Source organism: Podarcis melisellensis (genome assembly GCF_964234715.1).
Source record: "Podarcis melisellensis genome assembly, chromosome: 18".
In the NCBI taxonomy this organism is placed as follows: domain Eukaryota; kingdom Metazoa; phylum Chordata; class Lepidosauria; order Squamata; family Lacertidae; genus Podarcis; species Podarcis melisellensis.
Genome location: NC_138536.1, coordinates 4,437,492 through 4,459,090, shown reverse-complemented (window position 1 = coordinate 4,459,090; position 21,599 = coordinate 4,437,492). Strand labels below are relative to the sequence as shown.

The window sequence follows — 21,599 nt, the reverse complement described above, 5'->3', positions numbered from 1 at the left end:
ATTGCTTAGAAAAGGGAGGAAGGTGCAAAAATCAGGGGTTGGTCTTAAATTTATTTGACTTCGGTTTCATCGAGCTTTGAAGTCAACTGGCCTCCCTTGGGTTTTCTGAGTCAGGAAAATGCTTTTAAAAAATAATAACAAACACACAATGAACTCAATTTAAGAACCATAGAATTGTAAAGGTGACAGGGACCCAAAGGGTCATCCAGCTCAACCTACTGCAATGCAGGAATGTCAACACTTCGTCCCCCATCCAATCTGAATCCATACCGGACCCTGCTTAGCTTTGCAAACGCATAATAATAATAATTTATTATTTATACTCCGCCCATCTGGCTGAGCTTCCCCAGCCACTCTGGGCTGCTCCCAATCAAGTATTAAAAACAATACAGCGTTAAATATTAAAAACTTCCCTGAACAGGGCTGCCTTCAGATGTCTTTTAAAGATAGGATAGCTGCTTATTTCCTTCACATCTAAAGGGAGGGCGTTCCACAGGGCGGGCACCACCACCGAGAAGGCCCTCTGCCTGGTTCCCTGTAACCTCACTTCTTGCAGGGAGGGAACCACCAGAAGGCCCTCAGAGCTGGACCTCAGTGTCCGGGCTGGACGATGAAGGAGGAGACACTCCTTCGGGGATACTGGGCCGTTTAGGGCTTTAAAGGTCAACCCCAACACTTTGAATTGTGCTCGGAAACGTACTGGAAGCCAATGCAGAGCTCTCAGGACCGGTGTTATATGGTCCCAGCAGCCGCTCCCAGTCACCAGTCTGGTAGCCACATTCTGGATCAATTGTAGTTTTCAAGTCACCTTCAAAGGTAGCCCCACATAGAGCACATTGCAGTAGTCCAAGCGGGAGATAACCAGAGCATGCACCACTCTGGAGAGACAGTCCGTGGTTTCGTTGACACACAACTAAAAGGCAAACGGCGTTCGGCAGCACAACATCGTGGAATTGATATGTCTGGAAAACAGGGTGTGGGTCTGCCTGCCTTGTTAGGACTCCCCCCCCCCGTGAGCATCCCCCTGACCCCCCCAGCAAAAAAGGCTGCTGCGAATCCGCCGTAAGCCTCTGGTTTCGGAGACCTGGCCTGCTTTCCCCTTCCTTCGCCAGCAGGATGAGAATAGTGATTCTGAAAACAGCCAAATCTTTGGCTCCCTAAGCCCTGCTATCTTCAGAGTGGATCAAGGACAGTTCATTAAAGAGAATCGCAGTCAGAAGGTGGACATGCTCTGATGCTTGAAGAAAGCTGGCCTGTCGTCTCAGAGGCTCGCATTATCTTCTGGCGGAGACAGAGAGAGAGAGAGACCGTACAATTCTGAGTTTGAAGCGCAGTCACAGGCCCCCAAAAACCAGGTGAGAGCTGTTCTCCTTGGCAGGTCGCGGGACCAGGCCACAGGGAGGGATAGAGAAAGCAAGTGATGAATTAATTACTCCTCTGCCAGAGGTTTTGTGCCATTTTGCTCTTAAAAAACAACACCAAATCGTTTAAATATTCAGATTTACAGACATACATCAAACAAATAAATAAAACAAACCCTGTAAGTTCCCTTGGACTTCCCTCCTCCCATTTGTGGGTCCTTATCTTAAGGGACGCGGGTGGCGCTGTGGTCTAAACCACTGAGCCTCTTGGGCTTGCCGATCAGAAGGTGGGCGGTTCGAATCCCCGCGACGGTGTGAGCTCCCGTTGATCTGTCCCAGCTCCTGCCAACCTAGCAGTTCAAAATCACACTGGTGCAAGTAGATAAATAGGTACCACTGTGGCAGGAAGGTAAACGGCGTTTCCGTGCGCTCTGGTTTCCGTCACGGTGTCCCATTGCACCAGAAGCGGTTTAGTCCTGCTGGCCACACGACCCGGAAAGCTGTCTGCGGACAAACGCCGGCTCCCTCAGCCTGAAAGCGAGATGAGCGCCGCAACCCCATAGTCACCTTTGACTGGACTTAACCATCCAGGGGTCCTTTACCTTTCTTTTACCCTTATGTTAATTTCTGCATGTTCTTCGTTAATCCAGTTCTATTAAATCTGCAATAAAACCACGGCCCAACATTTAACTACAAGCATCATTCCAATGCTACTAATAATTTTAATCGCTTACAATGATTTTTTAATATATATAGGTAAATTATATATTCCCCCCCCCCCCATTTCTTTATTGAAATGTTGGTCTTCCTGATTCCTGATTCTTCCAGTCAGTTTTGCCATCTCTGCATAGTCCATCAGTTTAATCTGTCATTCTTCACTAGTAGGGACTGTGTCATTGTGTTGGAAACAGAAGGAACTTTTTTCCACATGTGGTGGACATGCAAAATAGTTAGAGAATTAGGAAATGATATATAACAAGATGAAAAACATGTTTAAAAGACACACACACACCCCTAACAAGCAGAGACACTTCTTTTAGGAATGGCACAGGAGGAAGTAGCTAGGTCTCAGAAAAATCTATTTATGTATGCCACAACAGCTAGGATTTGGTTGCACATGCCCTTTTGGCTTGCCCTCTTTATAAAGACAAGGAATAAGATTGTGTTGTTGTTTAGTCGTTTAGTCGTGTCCGCCTCTTCATGACCCCCTGGACCAGAGCACGCCAGGCCCTCCTGTCTTCCACTGCCTCCCGCAGTTTGGTCAGACTCATGCTGGTAGCTTCGAGAACACTGTCCCACCATCTCGTCCTCTGTCGTCCCCTTCTCCTTGTGCCCTCCATCTTTCATCCCCTTCATGGATCACTGCCTTGCCGTGGCGAAGGGGCTTGAATAACTCAGAGAAGCTATGAGCTATGCCGTGCAGGGCCACCCAAGATGGACAGGTCATAGTGGAGAGTTTTGACCAAACGTGATCCACCTGGAGCAGGAACCGGCAAGCCACTCCAGTATCCCTGCCAAGAAAACTCCATGGACAAAGACAACAGGAATAAGATTGTCACCCCTCTTTTATTGTCCATTCCAGTGAAGCACGTGAACGTAAGCAGGTACTCGCTTGGTGTTAAATAAGGATCAGGCAGACTCAGCAATGGAGAATAAGAAGGTGAACTTTATTGCCAGGCAATAAGAACCCAGTTTGGAATCTCTTCCAAAAGAAACCGGGACCTCGATTGACAGAAATCCAGAGGTCTTTATACCTGAGTAGATCACAGCAAATCATAGATCATGAGACAACCATGAGGCAGTCACGATATCGCCAGCGAAAATTAGCCAATTAGCCAGCTTCTTGCCATGCTACCAGCTCCTGGTCAAGCACCGAGTTCTAATTCTGCTTTCCGATGCTTGCAGTGACGCTCTGTCTAACCTCTCCCCTAGTTATGACAGGACAGGGAGTTTGGAGGTTTTGCGGTTTTGCTCATCCTGTTCTGAGGATTAATTTAGCCTGTATCTGAGGGGATTTGGTACCAGAATCTCTGATTCACGTCTTCCCCTTGTCCAGGGTACACGGATGTTTGTAGGGGAAAGGTCGGCTCCTAATTTTGCTGTTTCAAGCAGTATGCAGTTAGCTAAGGGACAGCTTCCCTTTGATTCAAAAATGGATTATAAAATACTGTAAGCCCTGGTTAAGTGTGAGCATATATGAATATATTGATTACTGATAACTGATTATATAGATAGCATAGGGGTAGCCCTTCTTCCTTGCCTCACCGGGTCACCCAGCCACTGCCCCAGTGTCCTCTCTCTTGGCAGATCAAGATGAGCAGGTGACAGCAAAGGTGGCATGGTCTTTAGCAGGGGCAATCAGAACAAGGTCCACTATTTGACTATTGACTCAAAACCCTAAAATGTATTTTATACAATTGACTTTTCATTTCCATTCTTTGCATATCGCATTGTTGTTTTATTGCAATGACCGATGGCTGACGCAAATAAAGATTCATTCATTTACTCATTCCCAAATCCTTTGCCCAGTGTATCATTGCAGCTTTGAATCAGTCTGTGTCTCTCATAATAATAATTTATTATTTATACCCCCGCCCATCTGGCTTCCCCAGCCACTCTGGGCGGCTTCCAAAAAAATATTAAAATGCTGTAATACATCAAACATTAAAAGCTTCCCTAAAGAGGGCTGCCTTCAGATGTCTTCTAAAAGTCTGGTAGTTGCTGTTCTCTTTGACATCTGGTGGGAGGGCATTCCAAAGGGCGGGTGCCACTACCGAGAAGGCCTGGTTCCCTGTAACTTGGCTTCTCGCAGTGAGGGAACCGCTAAAAGGCCCTCGGATCTGGACGTCAATGTCCGGGCTGGACAATGGGGGTGGAGACGCTTCTTCAGATATACTGGACCGAGGCCATTTAGGGCTTTAAAGGTCAGCACCAACACTTTGAATTGTGCTCGGAAACATCCTGGGAGCCAATGTAGGTCTTTCAAGACCGGTGTTATGTGGTCTCGGCGGCCGCCCCCAGTCACCAGTCTAGCTGCCGCATTCTGGATTAATTGCAGTTTCCGGGTCACCTTCAACGGTAGCCCCACGTAGAGCGCATTGCAGTAGTCCAAGCGGGAGATAACCAGAGCATGCACCACTCTGCCGAGACAGTCCGCGGGCAGGGAGGGTCTCATCCTGCGTACCCGATAGAGCTGATAAACAGCTGCCCTAGACACAGAATTGACCTGTACCTCCATGGACAGCTGTGAGTCCAGAATGACTCCCAGGCCTGGTCCTTCAAGGGCACAGTGACCCCATTCAGGACCAGGGAGTCCTCCACACCTGCCCGCCCCCTGTCCCCCAAAAACAGTACTTCTTTCTTGTCAGGATTCAACCTCAATCTGTTAGACGCCATCCCTCCTCCAACCACCTCCAGACACTCACACAGGACCTTCACCGCCTTCACTGGTTCTGATTTGGAAGAGAGGTAGAGCTGGGTGTCATCCACATGTGCGATGGGTGAGGCAATGGACTCTGTGCCCAGCCAGTCCCTGATTCTACCATTCTGGAACATCTGTGATGAGGGGCATGAGGAATTCCGAGTGGCGGACCCCAAGGGAATAGGAAGGAGCTCTCGCCCTATGAACCTTCACCTTCTCTGGGCTGTGGGCCCCGGGCCCTGGGGTGTGGGAGACCTGTGTGGGCTTCTTCAACCTCCCCAACATGGAGAAAGACGGGGGCCGACAGAGATAGACGCTGGGGTCCGTGGTGTTGTAACGCCCCGGGCCGGGGGTTTGGGAGAGGTCTTCGGCGTAGCCCCCCTTGGCGTTCCAACCACGGATGGTGAAAGATGGACTCGAGGGCTTGCTGGGCACCCGCGGGCCAAGCAGCGAGGGGAGGGTGTAGCTGTTGGGGGCCGGGACGGGGTCCACCAGGCGGCTTTTGGTCCGGGCCCCGATGGAAAAGGAAGGCGGTCTCTGCTGCGACGGAGGAGGGGCCCTCTCGGGGCTGTACGCCCCAGGCCCAGGGGTCTCAGGCAGACCTGGAGGGAAAATACACACCATTGAACACAGCTTGGGCACAGAGGCAGCGTGGTGTAGTGGTCGGAGAACAGGAAGTAGCTTTGCACAGAGCTGAATTGAGGAGATGGAAGGGGTTGTGTGGGTCATACACCCCAACCCCCAGCAATGCCCAATTTGGGGCTCGAATTAAGGTAAAGGGACCCCTGACCATTATGTCCAGTCATGTCCGACTCTGGGGTTGTGGCGCTCATCTCACTTTATTGGCTGAGGGAGCTGGCATACAGCTTCCGGGTCATGTGGACAGAAGGACTAAGCCGCTTCTGGCAAACCAGAGCAGCGCACGGAAACGCCGTTGACCTTCCCGCCGGAGTGGTACCTATTTATCTACTTGCACTTTGACGTGCTTTCGGATTGCTAGGTTGGCAGAAGCAGGGACCGAGCAACGGGAGCTCACCCCGTCATTGCGGGGATACGAACCACCGACCTTCTGATCGGCAAGCCCTAGGCTTTGTGGTTTAACCCACAGCGCCACCCGCGTCCCGAGAGTCGAAATATTAGTAAGTTAAAAAAAAAGGCAAAGGACGCCTGGACGGTTAAGTCAAAGGTGACTATGGGGTTCTAGAAGTCAGATAGTTGTTTATTTCCTTGACAACTGATGGGAGGGCGTTCCACAGGGCAGGCGCCACCACCAAGAAGGCCCTCTGCCTGGTTCCCTGCAACCTCACTTCTCGCAGGGAGGGAATGGCCAGAAGGCCCTCGGAGCTGGACCTCAGCTGGACGATGGGGGTGGAGATGCTCCTTCAGGAATACTGGGTAGAGGCAGTTTAGGGCTTTCAAAGTCAGCACCAACACTTTGAATTGTGCTCGGAAACGTCCTGGGAGCCAATGGAGGTCTTTCAGGACCGGTGTTATGTGGTCTCGGCGGCCACACCCCGTCACCAAATATCCATCTCAAGTGTCAAAAGCCAGGGTGAAGAGGTCTGTCGTCAGCAGTTTGCTGAAAGCAGTACAATGAAGATACCAGAAGCACTTTTATGAAGAGATCTCCGGCCCAGGACCCTCGTACCTACGGCACCTCCTCTCCCGGTATGCCCCACGGAGGACCTTAAGGTCCATATATAGTAACACCCTAGTGGTCCCGGGCCCTAAGGAAGTCAGATTAGTCTCAACCAGAGCCAGGTCCTTCTCAACACTGGCCCCGACTGGAATGCTCTGTCTCATGAGACCAGGGTCCTGCAGGATTTGATTTCTTTCCGCAGGGCCTGTAAGACAGAGTTGTTCCGCCTGGCCTTTGGCTTAGAATCAGTTTGATTCCCTCCCACTCTTTCTTTTTCCTTTCTCCTGTGATGAGGCTGCATCCTAATGTTTTAATGTTGTATCTTAATCTTTTAAATTGTATTTTAATCAACTTGTTTTTATTATTGGTTGTTAGCCACCCTGAGCCCGGTCTTGGCTGGGGAGGGCGGGGTGTAAATAAAAATTTATTGTTATTATTTATTAGAGACCCTCTCCTGCAAGGCCAACACTACCTTAAGTCTCTGAGGGTAGAGGATCTCCCCATAGGGCCCCCTCTGCTGATCATCAGAATTGGGCCCAGATGAGCACCAGAATTGGGCCCAGAAACCAACCGGCAGCCAGGTAAAGCTCACAGTCTAGCCGCTGTGTTTTGAACCAGCTGCAACCTTTATGCCGTCTCCAAGAGCAGCCCCAGGTTGAGCATCTTGCAGCAATCTAGACGGTACCCAACCTCCCCTATCTTGCATGCTCTCTGTTTCATGGGTGCTTCAAAAGCCCACCTGCCCACTTACCCGGCGGTCTTGCTCGTGCTAGCATGGAGTAGGAAGGTCCCTTCGCCCGGCCGAAGCGTGTGAGCTCAGGGTGCACAAAGTAACACGGCCCGGGACTTGAATCCTTCAGGTCTACTGGAGAGGAGGAAAAACAACAACAGCAGATATACTAGAAGATGTGACAAAACAACAAAGGTCCGTATATTTCAAGCTCTGGTTTTCCCAGTAGGGATGTATGGAAGTGAGAGCTGGACCATAAAGAAGGCTGATTGCCGAAGAATGGATGCTTTTGAATTCTGGTGCTGGAGGAGACTCTTGAGAGTCCCATGGACTGCAAGAAGATCAGACCTCTCCATTCTGAAGGAAACCAGCCCTGAGTGCTCACGGGAAGGACAGATCCTGAAGCAAAGTTCTTAACCCGAGCACGATTTCTGTTCTCATCCTGAAGCAAAGTTCTTAACCCGAGGTACTATTTCTGGGTAAGTGGAGTCTGTAACCTGAAGTGTATGTAACCCGAGGTACCACTGTATTAACTAAACAAGCTATAGCTTTGTTGTTGTTGTTGTTTAGTCGTTTAGTCGTGTCCGACTCTTTGTGACCCCCTGGACCAGAGCACGCCAGGCCCTCCTGTCTTCCACTGCCTCCCGTACTTTGGTCAAACTCATGCTGGTCGCTTCGAGAACACTGTCCCACCACCTCGTCCTCCGTCGTCCCCTTCTCCTTGCGCCCTCCATCTTTCCCAGCATCAGGTCTTTTCCAGGGAGTCTTCTCTTCTCATGAGGTGGCCAAAGTCTTGGAGCCTCAGGGCCCCACAAAAATTTAAAGGGGGAAAAACTGGATGTACCTTTCCAAAATATAAGATAAACAAATAAAATAAAACCTACGTACAGCAACAGTGTTTTGTGTTGTGTAGGATCCTGTGATGTAAGTCATGGGCCCCGCCTGCTAGCCTGCTCCCTAAAATATCACTGGTTTGCTCATTTCTATATATCGGGTGCCTACATTCTGCATGGACTGGTGGCATGACTGTATAGCAGGGGTCAGCAAAGTTTATCTTGCCTGGGCTGGATCAGTCCCGCAGAGATCCCTCCATGGGCTAGATCATGTGCGCGCCTGCGATTTTCAGCACCTGCACATGCGCAGACGCAGACGCGAGTCCCCACGCTGCGCTGTGCCGATTTAGTGCCGCGCACGAACGGGCAGCTCAGTTCGGGGGGTGGCTCGTGGCCTGGTCAAACGACCTTTTCCGGCTACACCAGAGCCAGTGTGGTGTAGTGGTTAAGAGCGGTAGTCTCGTAATCTGGTGAACCGGGTTCGATTCCCCGCTCCTCCATATGCAGCTGCTGGGTGACCTTGGGCCAGTCACACTTCTCTGAAGTCTCTCAGCCCCACTCACCTCACAGAGTGTTTCTTGTGGGGGAGGAAGGGAAAGGAGAATGTTAGCCGCTTTGAGACTCCTTAAAGGGAGTGAAAAGCAGGATATCAAGTCCAAACTCCTCTTCTTCCGGCCCATGGGCCTTAGGTTGCTGACTCCTGCCATATAGCCTATATTCAACACAAAAAACAGTGACCGTTTGTTGTTGTCAAAGGACAGCTGGACATAGAAGGGGCCCCATGACCTTCAGTAGCTGAGGGCCTCATCAAACCTAAATACGACCCGGGTCAGAGATTACTCACTGACAAAAATGCACGCAGGTCCTTTAATCTCAATGGGACTACTCTGAGCAGTACTAAAGTTGGATACTGTTTTCCAGGTGCAGAGAGACGTTTGTGGGCCCCGTCTCTGAAAATTGTCATGGAGACCTGAATCCTGACAGCTCTTCATGCCACCTGTCAAATGTTTATCTCGTCTCCATTGCAGTCATGTTCGTTTGTTTTATAAGCTCCGTTAACTTTGAGAACATGTACATCCTTTTATTCCTCTTCATGTGCTAATTTTAACCGTGCCTTCTGCGTTTTTAGGTTAGTTTTGCCTGTGGTTTGTCGCTTCAGCCCGCTGCGCCGCAAGCACTCTCCTGTTCTGACTTTGGGTGCAATGCACACACATTCCAGCACATCTGTCCACATCTGGACAGCTCGTTTGAACTTCCTGGAAGAAATATTCAGAAGGATTTTGGAAGTTTCCCAGCACGTTGCATGGCTGGTAGCACTGCTGCCTCTGAATTGTGTGTGTGTTTGTGTGTGTGTGTGTCTGTGTGTGTGTGTGTATGTTATTTAGAGGCAGCCATGTGGGCAAGATGGCCTCAATAGGGCCCTCTCTAAGCATGCCCCTCCTCCTTGACACTGTAATAATAATAAATATTATTATTTATTTATACCCCGCCCATCTGGCTGGGTTTCCCCAGCCACTCTGGGCAGCTTCCAACAAAACACTAAAATACAATAACCTATTAAACATTAAAAGCTTCCCTAAACAGGGCTGCCTTCAGATGTCTTCTAAAAGTTTGGTAGTTCTTTTTCTCTTTGACATCTGAAGGGAGGGCGTTCCACAGGGCGGGCGCCACCACCTAGAAGGCCCTCTGCCTGGTTCCCTGTAACTTGGCTTCTTGCAGTGAGGAAACCGCCAGAAGGCCCTCGGTGCTGGACCTCAGTGTCCAGGTAGAACGATGGGGGTGGAGACGCTCCTTCAGGTATACTGGACCGAGGCTGTTTAGGGCTTTTAGATGAATTCTGCTGGATCAAACTTCATTACCCAGATCACCTGGGAAAGTGTGTGTGTGCGTGCACACATGTGCATGTGAAAGCACCTCACAAATGGCTGTTAATCACTGCAAACAACTGCCACCCACCCACTCAAGCAATGCTCTTTTACCTTACAGGCAACCACTCGGAGGTTCAACTACTCACGTCTGTTTTTCAACCTCTGGTGGAAGGAGTAAGCTGGACTGGTGAATCGAGTGTAGTCGTGGTTGACAAACCCAACTGTCGGAGGCAAGGTGTAACATCCCGGTCCGGGGCCTGGCATGGTATATGAAGGGGGGGAAAAAACATTTTAGAAACAGGTTTCAGTGACTAAGAATGTGGCCAGCAGGACTAAACCGCTTCTGGTGCAACAGGACACCGTGACGGAAACCAGACTGCATGGTGACACCGTTTACCTTCCTGCCGCAGTGGTACCTATTTATCTACTTGCACCGGTATGCTTTTGAATTACTAGGTTGGCAGGAGCAGGGACAGAGGAACGGGAGCTCACCCCGTCGCGGGGATTCGAACTGCCGACCTTCCAATCGGCAAGCCCAAGAGGCTCAGTGGTTTAGATCACAGTGCCACCCGCGTCTTTGAAATAGGTCTTTGGAATGTTGCTGTTGTTTAGTCGTTTAGTCGTGGCCAAAGTCTTGGAGCCTCAGCTTCAGGATCTGTCCTTCCAGTGAGCACTCAGGGCTGATTTCCTTCAGAATGGAGAGGTTGGATCTTCTTGCAGTCCAGGGGACTCTCAAGAGTCTCCTCCAGCACCAGAATTCAAAAGCATCCATTCTTTGGTGATCAGCCTTCTTTATGGTCCAGCTCTCACTTCCATACATCCCTACTGGGAAAACCATGGCTTTAACCTGCCAACAAAGGTCTTTGGAATAGGAGAATGTTCTTCAGCTGTGTTCCTGCCACTGCTAACTCCCCTCACTGCTGAGAGGCTTTCTAGAGACTTTCTCCTGCCCTCGGAGAACGTCAGCGAAACACCTTCCCGTCCCTGCTGCCCGCAATTCCTCTGCCCCACAAATTACAACAGAGAATCCAGAACAGCCTATTATCACACGCAGCTCTATCTTTGGACAGCGCTCTTGCCAAAAACCTGGAAAAGGCACACATTCAATTCCTGCAGCAGGGGGAAACAGGGTGGGCCTCCCCAGTCACCCCACGTGGACCCCAGAAGCTTTTAGAGGCACATATCGCGCTGTTGATCATCGTATTGACAGGCTTCTGACGAACTCGGCAGTTCCTAGAGCTGTGTTTGGTAGAAACTTTGGGCTAGTAACATCCATGCAGCTGTCATTGCATACATAAAAAGTCTTTTCTGGTCCTTTGGGATATCAGTCCCTACAAGTCCCAATAAAAAAGCTTCTGGTTTTTTTATATACAGTGGTACCTCCGGTTAGGGACGCGGGTGGCGCTGTGGGTTAAACCACAGAGCCTAGGACTTGCTGATCAGAAGGTCGGTGGTTCGAATTCCTGTGATGGGATGAACTCCTGTTGCTCGGACCCTGCTCCTGCCAACCTAGCAGTTCAAAAGCATGTCAAAGTGCAAGTAGATAAATAGGTACCACACTGGCGGGAAGGTAAACGGCGTTTCCATGCGCTGCTCTGGTTCGCCAGAAGCGGCTTAGTCCTGCTGGCCACATGACCTGGAAGCTGTACGCCGGCTCCCTCGGCCAGTAAAGCGAGATGAGCGCCTTAACCCCAGAGTCATTCGCAACTGGACCTAATGGTCAGGGGTCCCTTTACCTTTATCTACAACTCCTAATAAAAAAGCTTCTGGTTTTTTTATATAAAGGTTATTTTACACATTGTTTCCCCATTCCATTATACAGTAATACCTCCGCAAACACCCACCTTATCTAGTGTCCATTCCAGCAAACGTCCATGGCAAACCTGGAAGTACTGGAAAGGGTTACTTCCAGGTTTGTCGCTCGCGCATTCGCAGTAGTGCAAACCGCTCTGCGCGCATGCGCAGATGCGGCACTTTGTCCTGCATCCTTTTTGCCTAGCGGCTGGGGCTCCAGAACGGATCCCAGTCACAAAACAAGGCACAACTGTATATCATCTCCCAGAATGCTTTTATTACCTCCGAAATGATAAAAGGTACCTTCTTTTTCTTTACATTCCCAGCGGGTATTTGTCCTTGTCTTGTACATTTTTGCTAACTTACTAGGGGTCAAATGCCACCAGTACATCATTTTCATACAGTTTTCTTTCAGCGTACAAAATGCTGAGAATTTCAAGTCAGTTTTCCATAACCTTTCCCAATCTGAAAATCGAATACTGTGCCCCAGATCTCTAGCCCAAATCCCTACTGGGCCTTCTCGGTGGTGGCACCCTCCCTATTGGAACGCCCTCCTACCAGATGTCAAGGAAATAAACAACTATCTGACTTTTAGAAGACATCAGAAAGCAGCCCTGTTTAGGGAAGTTTTTAAGGTTTGATGTTTTATCGTGTTTTTAATATTCTGTTGGGAGCTGCCCAGATTGGCTGGGGAGGCCTGGCCAGATGGGAGGGGTATAAGAAATTATTATTATTATTATTATTATTATTATTATTATTATTATTATTATTACTACCCAGTGTATCATTACAGATTTAACCTCTTCGTCTTTAGTCTGCCATTCCAGAAGCAAACTTTAAAAGTTCTGAAATGCTGGACCAGCTGCCCATAATATGAGTAGGGAGCACATACATGGCTCTTTACAGCCATGCAGCTTTCATCCTAAGCCTCTGCGGAGATCGCTCTCCTCCCGCGAAGGCTTGGGAAGGGAGCTGCACGCCTCCCGCCAGCCATATAGTTGGCGTGGCACAGCTGGCGGGAGTGCAAGGAAAGGGGAGGCTGCCGACGAAGCTGCTCAGCTCCCCTACTCGCTAGGGCGCCCCTAAGAGGCCGGCGCCCTGGCACGACACACCACTAACACCAATTTGAAAGACGGCTCTGCTTAGGAGTTTAGTGCGTTGCCATGCTCAGTATAAGGGATGCGGGTGGCGCTGTGGGTTAAACCACAGAGCCAAGACTTGCTGATCAGAAGGTCGGCGGTTCAAATCCCCGCAATGACGGGGTGAGCTGCCGCTGCTCGGTCCCTGCTCCTGCCAACCTAGCAGTTCGAAAGCATGTCAAAGTGCAAGTAGATAAATAGGTACCGCTCCGGCGGGAAGGTAAACACCGTTTCCGTGCACTGCTCTGGTTCGCCAGAAGCGGCTTAGTCCTGCTGGCCACATGACCCGGAAGCTGGATGCCGGCTCCCTCGGCCAATAAAGTGAGATGAGCGCCGCAACCCCAGAGACGGTCACGACTGGGCCTAATGGTCAGGGGTCCTTTTACCTTTACCTTTATGTTCAGTATAAACAAAGTAAGCAATGGTCCTCCATACCCGTCTCGCGAGCAGCAATCGCTGGCGTCTTTTTCAGTCCGGAGTCTTCCATTTTAGATCAGCAAATATGGTGTTCGTCGGGGGTCAATAATGCTTTCTTGTCTCTGTCCTCCCAACCCAGGAAAAACACACGCACACACTTCTTGCCAGTAAGACACAAATGTTTAGGCATTTGCACGCGTAGGGAATAGTTTCTCTCTCTCTCTCTCCAGGTGGACCGGCCCACAACAAGGAAGAAGAGAAGTGACTTTGCGCCTGCTCACGTCTCGCTGTCAGGGACGGCGAGATGTCATTCGGGTTGCCGGAGATCTGTCGATAAAAGGATGCTCTGAAAGGGGATACGCAGCAGGTGGCCGGAGAGAGATTGTCTCTGTAAATGTATCTTCCCGATCTTTCTGAAGAGAGCGATATGGTGGCACAAAAGGAACGCTGTTGCAGACAGCTGAAATGCCCTCGGGGAGCTGTGCTGCTCCATGTTTCTAGACATTGCGCTCGCGAAATGTTTCTGCCGGGTGAGCGGCAGGTAAACAAAGAGAGCATCAAAAGAGCTCCCTGCTGGATCAAGCCAAAGGGCCACCCTTTGGCATTCTCTTCTCACAGTGCCTGGGGGGGGGGACCCACAGCAGGATTCGAACACAGCTCTCGCTTTCCAGCAACTGGGATTCGGAAGACTTGGCGCCCCCAACTGCGGAGGCAGAACAGAGGCGTCGGGAGCAAGTCCGCAATAACTCGCAAGACGTCGGTGAAGTTAACTATTAAAAGAAACGAAACAACTCAGGGCACGTGAGCACAATAACTCTTCCTCAACGAGGCCGTTGCGAAGGCTGGAGGTCTCCACCTTTCCACCGCTCTCTAAGTCCCTTGGGATGTGGGTGGCGCTGTGGTCTAAACCGCTCAGCCTCTTGGGCTTGCTGATCGGAAGGTCGCGGTTTGAATCCCCGCGACGGGGCGAGCTCTGTCTCAGCTCCTGCCAACCTAGCAGTTCGAAAGCACACCAGCGCAAGTAGATAAATAGATACCGCTCCGGCGGGAAGGTAAACGGCGTTTCCGTGCGCTCTGGTTTCCGTCACGGTGTTCCGTTGCGCCAGAAGCGGTTTAGTCCTGCTGGCCACATGACCCGGAAAGCTGTCTGCGGACAAACGCCGGCTCCCTTGGCCTGAAAGCGAGATGAGCGGCGCAACCCCATAGTCGCCTTTGACTGGACTTAACTGTCCAGGGGTCCTTTACCTTTTACCTAAGTCCCTTCCTCCCCCAGTTCCTTTCCAAGAAATCTGAGGCTCCTTCATCTTGCCTGCCTTTGCTCTGTCCTCTTCACACCTCTTCTGATTCTGGAATACATGGAAGGGGGGAGAGATGGTCATAGCAGGAAGAGGCTAACCAACCTGACCCCTTGTGATGGCCTGGGAATCCAATTCAGAGGCTGAACCAGAGGAATCCCAGCCTGCACAGGAGTCCCCGCCTCCAGGGCCGGCTGAACTGGGGCAGGGCCTTGATTCTGAAGCGCCTGCACCTGTGCCAGAGCCTCAGGAGCAGGCACCAGGTGATTCTACTCTGGCTCCAGAGGTGGTTGAGGACTCAGTGCCTACAGGTGAGTCTCCCCCTGGGCCCAGTAACCCTTCGGCCTCTCCTGAGCTGCAGAGGCTCAGGGCAGAGAGGCGAAGGGAACTGGTTTCTCCCGGGAGGAGTGCTCGCCTTAAGGCCAGGAAAGGCGGGTCTCCTGGGGGCCGGGACCGCCCCTGGCCTCAGAGAAGATAAAGGCCAGTCAGCCCAGTCCCAGGTTGCGGGAGCAACGTCGTTGTTGAGTACCTGTTCCTGCCCAGACCCAGACCTGACCCTCCAGTGGTTCCTGTCCCCACCCGGCTTCCTGCTTTGGACCTCGCCCAGCTCCTTGTGAACTGTTTCCAGGCTAGTGACCCAGGACCGGACTTTGACTACGCCAACGGTAACCTTCCCCCCAGGACCAGCACACCCATCCCTGCTTTGTAGCAGAAATGCCTGCTCTTCATTTGACAGAAACGGACACAAAACCGATTGGTGGTGTTCAGAGAAGACCTCGTTCCCTTTGAGCAATAAACCTGTGAGAAATTGATTGATTTCATTGATTATTGGCACGCCCCCAGCCTAGATTCGCATCTTGTCTTTCGACAAAGTTTCAAGGCAGCTACCAATCAAATTCACATCGCGGCTATTGCGCTAAACGGGAGAAATCTATTTTTGTAATTGATGTCAACCTTTTCTTTAGAAACAAAGAGGATTATATCACATGTCCAGTCTTGTTGCACTAATGGAGAGATGCAAAGGTTTGGGGGAGACAAAAGGTTGTTTATTATCATCATTATTATCGATCGTATATAAATCTCCCTGGAAGCCTTGCAGCGATGGGCAAAAACACGTAATTTCTCGCTTATACCCTGTTCTGCCTTCATGAGGGAAGCCCAAAGAAAATTGGGAGTTGGAGAGTGGGGAATATTAGCAAAGAATCAATGTAATCCAAGAGAGGCAGTGCCGCATAGTGGTTGGAGCAGGGGTGGGGAAACTTTTTTTCATGCAGGGGCCATATTGTCTTGTATGGAACCTTCTGAGGGCCACATGCCCTGGTGGGCGGAGCCAGAGGCCAAAGGAGGCGGGCCAATGGGTGTGGCTTTTGTACTGTTCAACCAAAGTTGTTGAAGTTTTTGAGCTTTTTCTGAGCCATGTCTGGGAAATTTCGGATGTCTGACAACCCTTGAGAGGAGGGGAGATTGGGGGGGGCGGATTCAGCATGGATGACTCCTCACCTCACCAGCTGAGACTCCAAACACCTACCCCCACCCCAGGCCTGGGAAACCAAGCAATACGGTTCTGAGTTCAAGTTGCGGCAAACTGCAGTAGGGGAGAGTTACTAGATGGCTGCCGTGAGAATATGGTGGACTAGAGGGGATTGTTTTCAGGTTTTCATACATTCTTATATTGGCAGCCACCTAGCGCCCTAACGGGACGCGGGTGGCGCTGTGGATTAAACCACAGAGCCTAGGACTTGCCGATCAGAAGGTCGGTGGTTCAAATCCCCACAACAGAGTGAGCTCTCATTGCTCGGTCCCTGCTCCTGCCAACCTAGCAGTCCGAAAGCACGTCAAAGTGCAAGTAGATAAATAGGTACCGCTCCGGCGGGAAGGTAAACACCGTTTCCGTGTGCTGCTCTCGTTCACCAGAAGCGGCTCAGTCCTGCTGGCCACACGACCCGGAAGCTGTATGCCGGCTCCCTCGGCCAGTAAAGCGAGATGAGCGCCGCAACCCCAGAGTCGGTCACGACTGGACCTAATGGTCAGGGGTCCCTTTAACTTTAACGCCCTAATAGTATTGATACTGGGGTAGAGGTGGAGATTTTCCTCTTTATCAAATCGGATGCTAACCGATCTGCGGCGTGGTCTCTTACGCCATTACTTCATTTATTTATTTTGACATTTACGCCTCCCTTGTTATGCCTAATGATTTCCTTCTGAAGAGATCTGCTCCTGTTTCAGCTCACCAACTGCCGGCATGATGCCGCCCCAGCTCTAATTTAATTCTAATTACTGCTATTAATGCTAATTAGGACCACTAATACTTGGCACCGATATAGAACTTTTTAAAGTGCTTTGCATGCATTCCGTTAGGAAGCTCATTACGCCGTCGTTATAAGGTGACTGTTGCTCTTGCAAACGGGCAGCTGTGTGTCTTTATCTCTGCCTGTTTTAGGATCTCATTTGGCCCAGACCTTGTTGTTGTTTAGTCGTTTAGTGGTGTCCGCCTCTTTGTGACCCCCTGGACCAGAGCACGCCAGGCACTCCTGTCTTCCACTGCCTCCCGTAGTTTGGTCAAACTCATGCTGGTAGCTTCGAGAACACTGTCCAACCATCTCGTCCTCCGTCGTCCCCTTCTCCTTGCGCCCTCCATCTTTCCCAACATCAGGGTCTTTTCCAGGGAGTCTTCTCTTCTCATGCGGTGGCCAAAGTCTTGGAGCCTCAGCTTCAGGATCTGTCCTTCCAGTGAGCACTCAGGGCTGATTTCCTTCTGAATGGAGAGGTTTGATCTTCTTGCAGTCCATGGGACTCTCAAGAGTCTCCTCCAGCACCAGAATTCAAAAGCATCCATTCTTCGGCGATCAGCCTTCTTTAAGGCCCAGACCTTAAGGTGCTTCAAACTGGGGACTTTGCACACTGTAAAATACACTGTGCTTCGTTTTGAAAACCTGGAAAGAAAAGCTTGCTGTTACATACTGTATTTTCTGGCGTATAAGACTACTTTTTAACCCAGGAAAATCTTCTCAAAAGTCGGGGGCCGTCTTATATGCCGGCTACAGCAGCAGCTCCTGCAGCAACTCCCCACCAAAGGATAAAACGGCAGCAAATTAAATCAAGGGACCCCAAGCTCTCTAGATGAAGCAGAAATAGGCTTGAAAATTGGCCCCAGAAGCCCCCGGCCACCGAGAAGTGGAGCGGAATTCCGAGCCAGACTGGAGAATGGGTTTTTAAAATTTTTATTTGGTGTGCGTTGGAAGAGGGGTAGTCTTATACGGCGAGTATATCCCAAACTCTGTATTTTAACTGGAAAAGTTGGGGGGGTCGTCTTATACGCCAGAAAATACGGAGGTTTAGTTCTCCATTTATCTGGAAAGATGGGAAGTGAGACCAGAAGGATGCAAGCAAAATTTAAAGGGCTTGGAACAACTTCCCTTTGAGGGAAACATACCTGCCATCGTTTTGCCGATGGAAATAGGGACTTCTGATTCCATTATTATTACAGTGGTAATAATAATAATAATAAATTTTATTTATATCCCACCCTCCCCAGCCGAAGCCAGGCTCAGGGCGGCTAACAACAATAAAACAGTACAAAAGTACAGCACAAACAACATTCTAAAATCATTCATTATAAAATTAATTAAATTCAAGCCACTGGCCACCATTGGGCCAGAGCTCCGCGAAGGTTGCCAAGGGAGGGAGTCAGGCTGTGCCCTGGCCAAAGGCCTGGCGGAACAGCTCTGTCTTGCAGGCCCTGCGGAAAGATGTCAAGTCCCTCAGAGCCCTGGTCTCTTGTGGCAGAGCGTTCCACCAGATTGGAGCCACAGCCGAAAAAGCCCTGGCTCTGGTCAAGGCCAGCCTAACTTCTCTGTGGCCTGGGACCTTCAAGATGTTTTTATTTGAAGACCGTACATTTCTCTGTGGGACATACCAGGAGAGGCGGTCCCGTAGGTACGAGGGTCCTAGGCCGTATAGGGTTTTAAAGGTTAAAACCAGCACCTTAAACCTGATCCTGTACTCCACTGGGAGCCAGTGCAGCTGGTATAGCACCGGGTGAATGTGATCTCGCAGCGAAGACCCCCGTAAGGAGTCTCGCTGCAGCATTCTGCACCCGCTGGAGTTTCTGGGTCAGTCTCAAGGGCAGCTCCACGTAGAGCGAGTTACAATAATCCAGTCTGGAGGTGACCGTCGCGGTACCTTGGTTCGTAAACGCCTTGGTACTTGAACAACTTGGAACCAGAACGCTGCAAACCCGGAAATAAGTGTTCCGGTTTGCGATCTTTTTTCAGAAGCCAAACGCGCTCCATTTTGAGTGTTACGCTTCCGATTTGAGTGTTACACCGAGATCTGTTTTTGCTCTTTATTTTGCATTTTTGTTTTTACTGCTATTTTTTTGTGACTGTGTTGAATCCAGTTCAGCTACTGATGGATGGATTGCGCGACTTGCAGTACATTGTTTATTGCTTCCATTTTATGGATCAATGGCCTCGTCAGATAGTAAAGTTCATGTTAAATCGCCGCTTTAGGGGTTGTTTTCAAAAGTCTGGAACAGCTTCATCCATTTCGCATTCCTTTCTGTGGGAAAGCGCAGCTTGGTTTTGGAACGCTTTGAAACAGACTGAATTGTATAATAGCGAGAGGCTCACACTGAAGGAATGGGTTTCCCAAACCCCAAAACTGACTGTGCAGGCAGTTTTTAAACTGCACCAAAATCCCCATTTCTCCTTAGCTAAAATGCATAAACTTTAGCCGTTGAGCAAATGCAAAACAAGAACACAGCTCTCTCCCTTATCAGTTTGACGGCAAGACCGGCCTTGACTTTACCAGTAGAACAGACACAGACATATCTTATGTCCTGACCACAAATGATGCAGAGACCCAAGTCTGGGACTAACGCCAGAGCATGTTCTCGGAAGTAGTGACCTCTTGCTCCAAGATAGGAGTAGGAACAGGAATATCTTGCTCCAAGATAGGAGTAGGAACAGGAATATCCTTTTATGGTCAGAAGTACAGGAAGGAAGATCCTTTTATGGTTGAGAGTACCAGAGCAGGAACATATGTGATGTCAACCTGTGTACGTACGCCGACGTGGTTGGGCTCCTAGGGGAGGAGTGAGAGGGTGCCTGGAGGATATATAAACTGCATGACACCTGTCATTTCTTTGGACTTGCTGTGGACTCACCACACAAATGCCTTCTGCTATCCGGAGAGCAGAATAAACTCTTTCTTTGAACCAACCTCGGTGTCATTTTGACTTCCTTCCTCCTGTCCCGGAGCAACACAGACCCAATCGGTGAACTCCAATAAGGCTACAACACGAGCCTGCAACCAACTATCTGCTGTGCATGTAAAAAGAGGAATGCAACTCTGCTAAGTAAAGGAACTTGGCAGCGCAAGTTAGGAAGGATATTAATAAACAATATATCCTCTCCTGCCACCCTGAACATTCCCATCTGGAGAAAGGGAAAGAGAGACAAAGGAAATTGCAGAAGCAATGTTTTGCCTCTGGAATGCAAACCAGGCACTGGTGTGTAAACGATGGATAGCAGAAATCATGATTCGAAGCAGGAGGGAACCTTTTTTGCAGCGCAAAAGGGCCAATGTACTAGACAACCTTCCTGTAAGTAAAGGTAAAGGGTAAAGGGACCGCTGACCATTAGGTCCAGTTGTGGCTGACTCTGGGGTTGCGGCGCTCATCTCGCTTTATTGGCCGAGGGAGCCGGCATCCAGCTTCTGGGTCATGTGGCCAGCAGGACTAAGCCGCTTCTGGCGAACCAGAGCAGCGCACGGAAACGCCGTTTACCTCTCCGCCGGAGTGGTACCTATTTATCTACTTGCACTTGACATGCTTTTGGACTGCTAGGTTGGCAGGAGCAGGGACTGAGCAATGGGAGCTCACGCCGTCACAGGGATTCGAACCACCGGCCTTCTGATCAGCAAGTCCTAGGCTCTGTGGTTTAAGCCACAGTGCCACATGCAAATATGGGGAGAGCACTGAATACAGATTTTACCTCTGTAGAGCTGGCCTCTTTCTACAGACCCCTCTATTCACTATCCAAGCAAGAGTTCAAGGGCAATGAACTCAAACCAGGCTAAACCCTTGAGACTGCCAAGCAAGGCCAGTTTCCCAAAGGCCTGCTGGAATAAAATGATCTCCGCCTACAGCGGGTATATGGCAAGACAGGAGCCAGCCTGGTTTCTCTAGGGAGGGAATTCCGACTGAAGGAATGTTTCTGTGCAGTCAGTCTGAAACGGGACCCAAAATCCCCATTTTTCCTCCAAGCATCAAAGAAGAAGACTGCCCACATAAATTACAGCTCCTCTACAGCACAAAAAAGTACAACAGCAATTCTAAGATTCCATCACACAACGGGAGGAAATGTCATTCCTGCTACAATTAAACTATTCGTTGCAAAACCAACAGCACAAATACTATACGGCGCACCACTCGTCTTCCTCTCTAATCTAGACCCATATGAAAAGATACAATCAGGTTTCCTTAGATCACTCCTGCAAACACCTAAATGCGTCCCAAACGCCGCCCTACGACTGGAAGCGGGCTTATACAGCATTAAAGCCAAAGTATGGATAAGAACCTAATGCACTTGGCTAAGACTTAACAACTCGCCAGTTGGACTACTTTCCCTGATGCTTCTTGACAAATTCCAATCTAGTTGGTTGAAGGGCACTCTCAGAAAATTGGCCACATATGGTCTCTCCCCAGAGTATTTATTAAGTTTAGAAAGGGGAAGGGCTAAGAACACAATCAAAGAAAGACTCAGGGACATTGAAGCCCAAAATGACTTTAATCAACTTCTGATAACTTATATACTCCTATACAATTCCCAAAGGCCCCCTCTAGCAAACTATCTCAAAGTTCTAGACAACGCTAAACACCGATGGGCATTTTCCAGGGCCCGCTTTAACGCTCTCCCTTCAGCTCTTCTAGAGGGAAGATACAACAAAATACTGATCGAACAAAGATTGTGTCCCTGTAACAGCAACGAAATCGAAACCATTGGGCATGTCATCTTATACTGCCCATTATATCGCGACTCAAGAAAAGAGCTGATCGAACCGATTCTGAGGAAAATACCTTGTAGTACAGACGACACCT

The 21,599-nt window shown here is 49.8% G+C and overlaps 1 protein-coding gene and 1 long non-coding RNA gene across 2 annotated transcripts in view; one reads left to right on the top strand and one right to left on the bottom strand.

The window, feature by feature from the left end:
- LOC309361047 overlaps positions 1-21,599 on the top strand; it is a 190,604-nt gene that overhangs the window by 124,494 nt on the left and 44,511 nt on the right. The gene's annotated exons all lie outside the window — the stretch shown is intronic.
- Positions 4,900-13,336, bottom strand: CIMAP1D (CIMAP1 family member D; the record flags this gene model as incomplete). Its single annotated transcript, XM_081895892.1, has 4 exons — positions 13,221-13,336; positions 9,999-10,109; positions 7,173-7,286; positions 4,900-5,384 (listed from the first exon to the last, which is right to left on the bottom strand). The coding sequence occupies exons 1-4, from the start codon at positions 13,270-13,272 to the stop codon at positions 4,900-4,902; spliced, it is 762 nt and encodes a 253-aa protein (XP_081752018.1). The 5' UTR covers positions 13,273-13,336.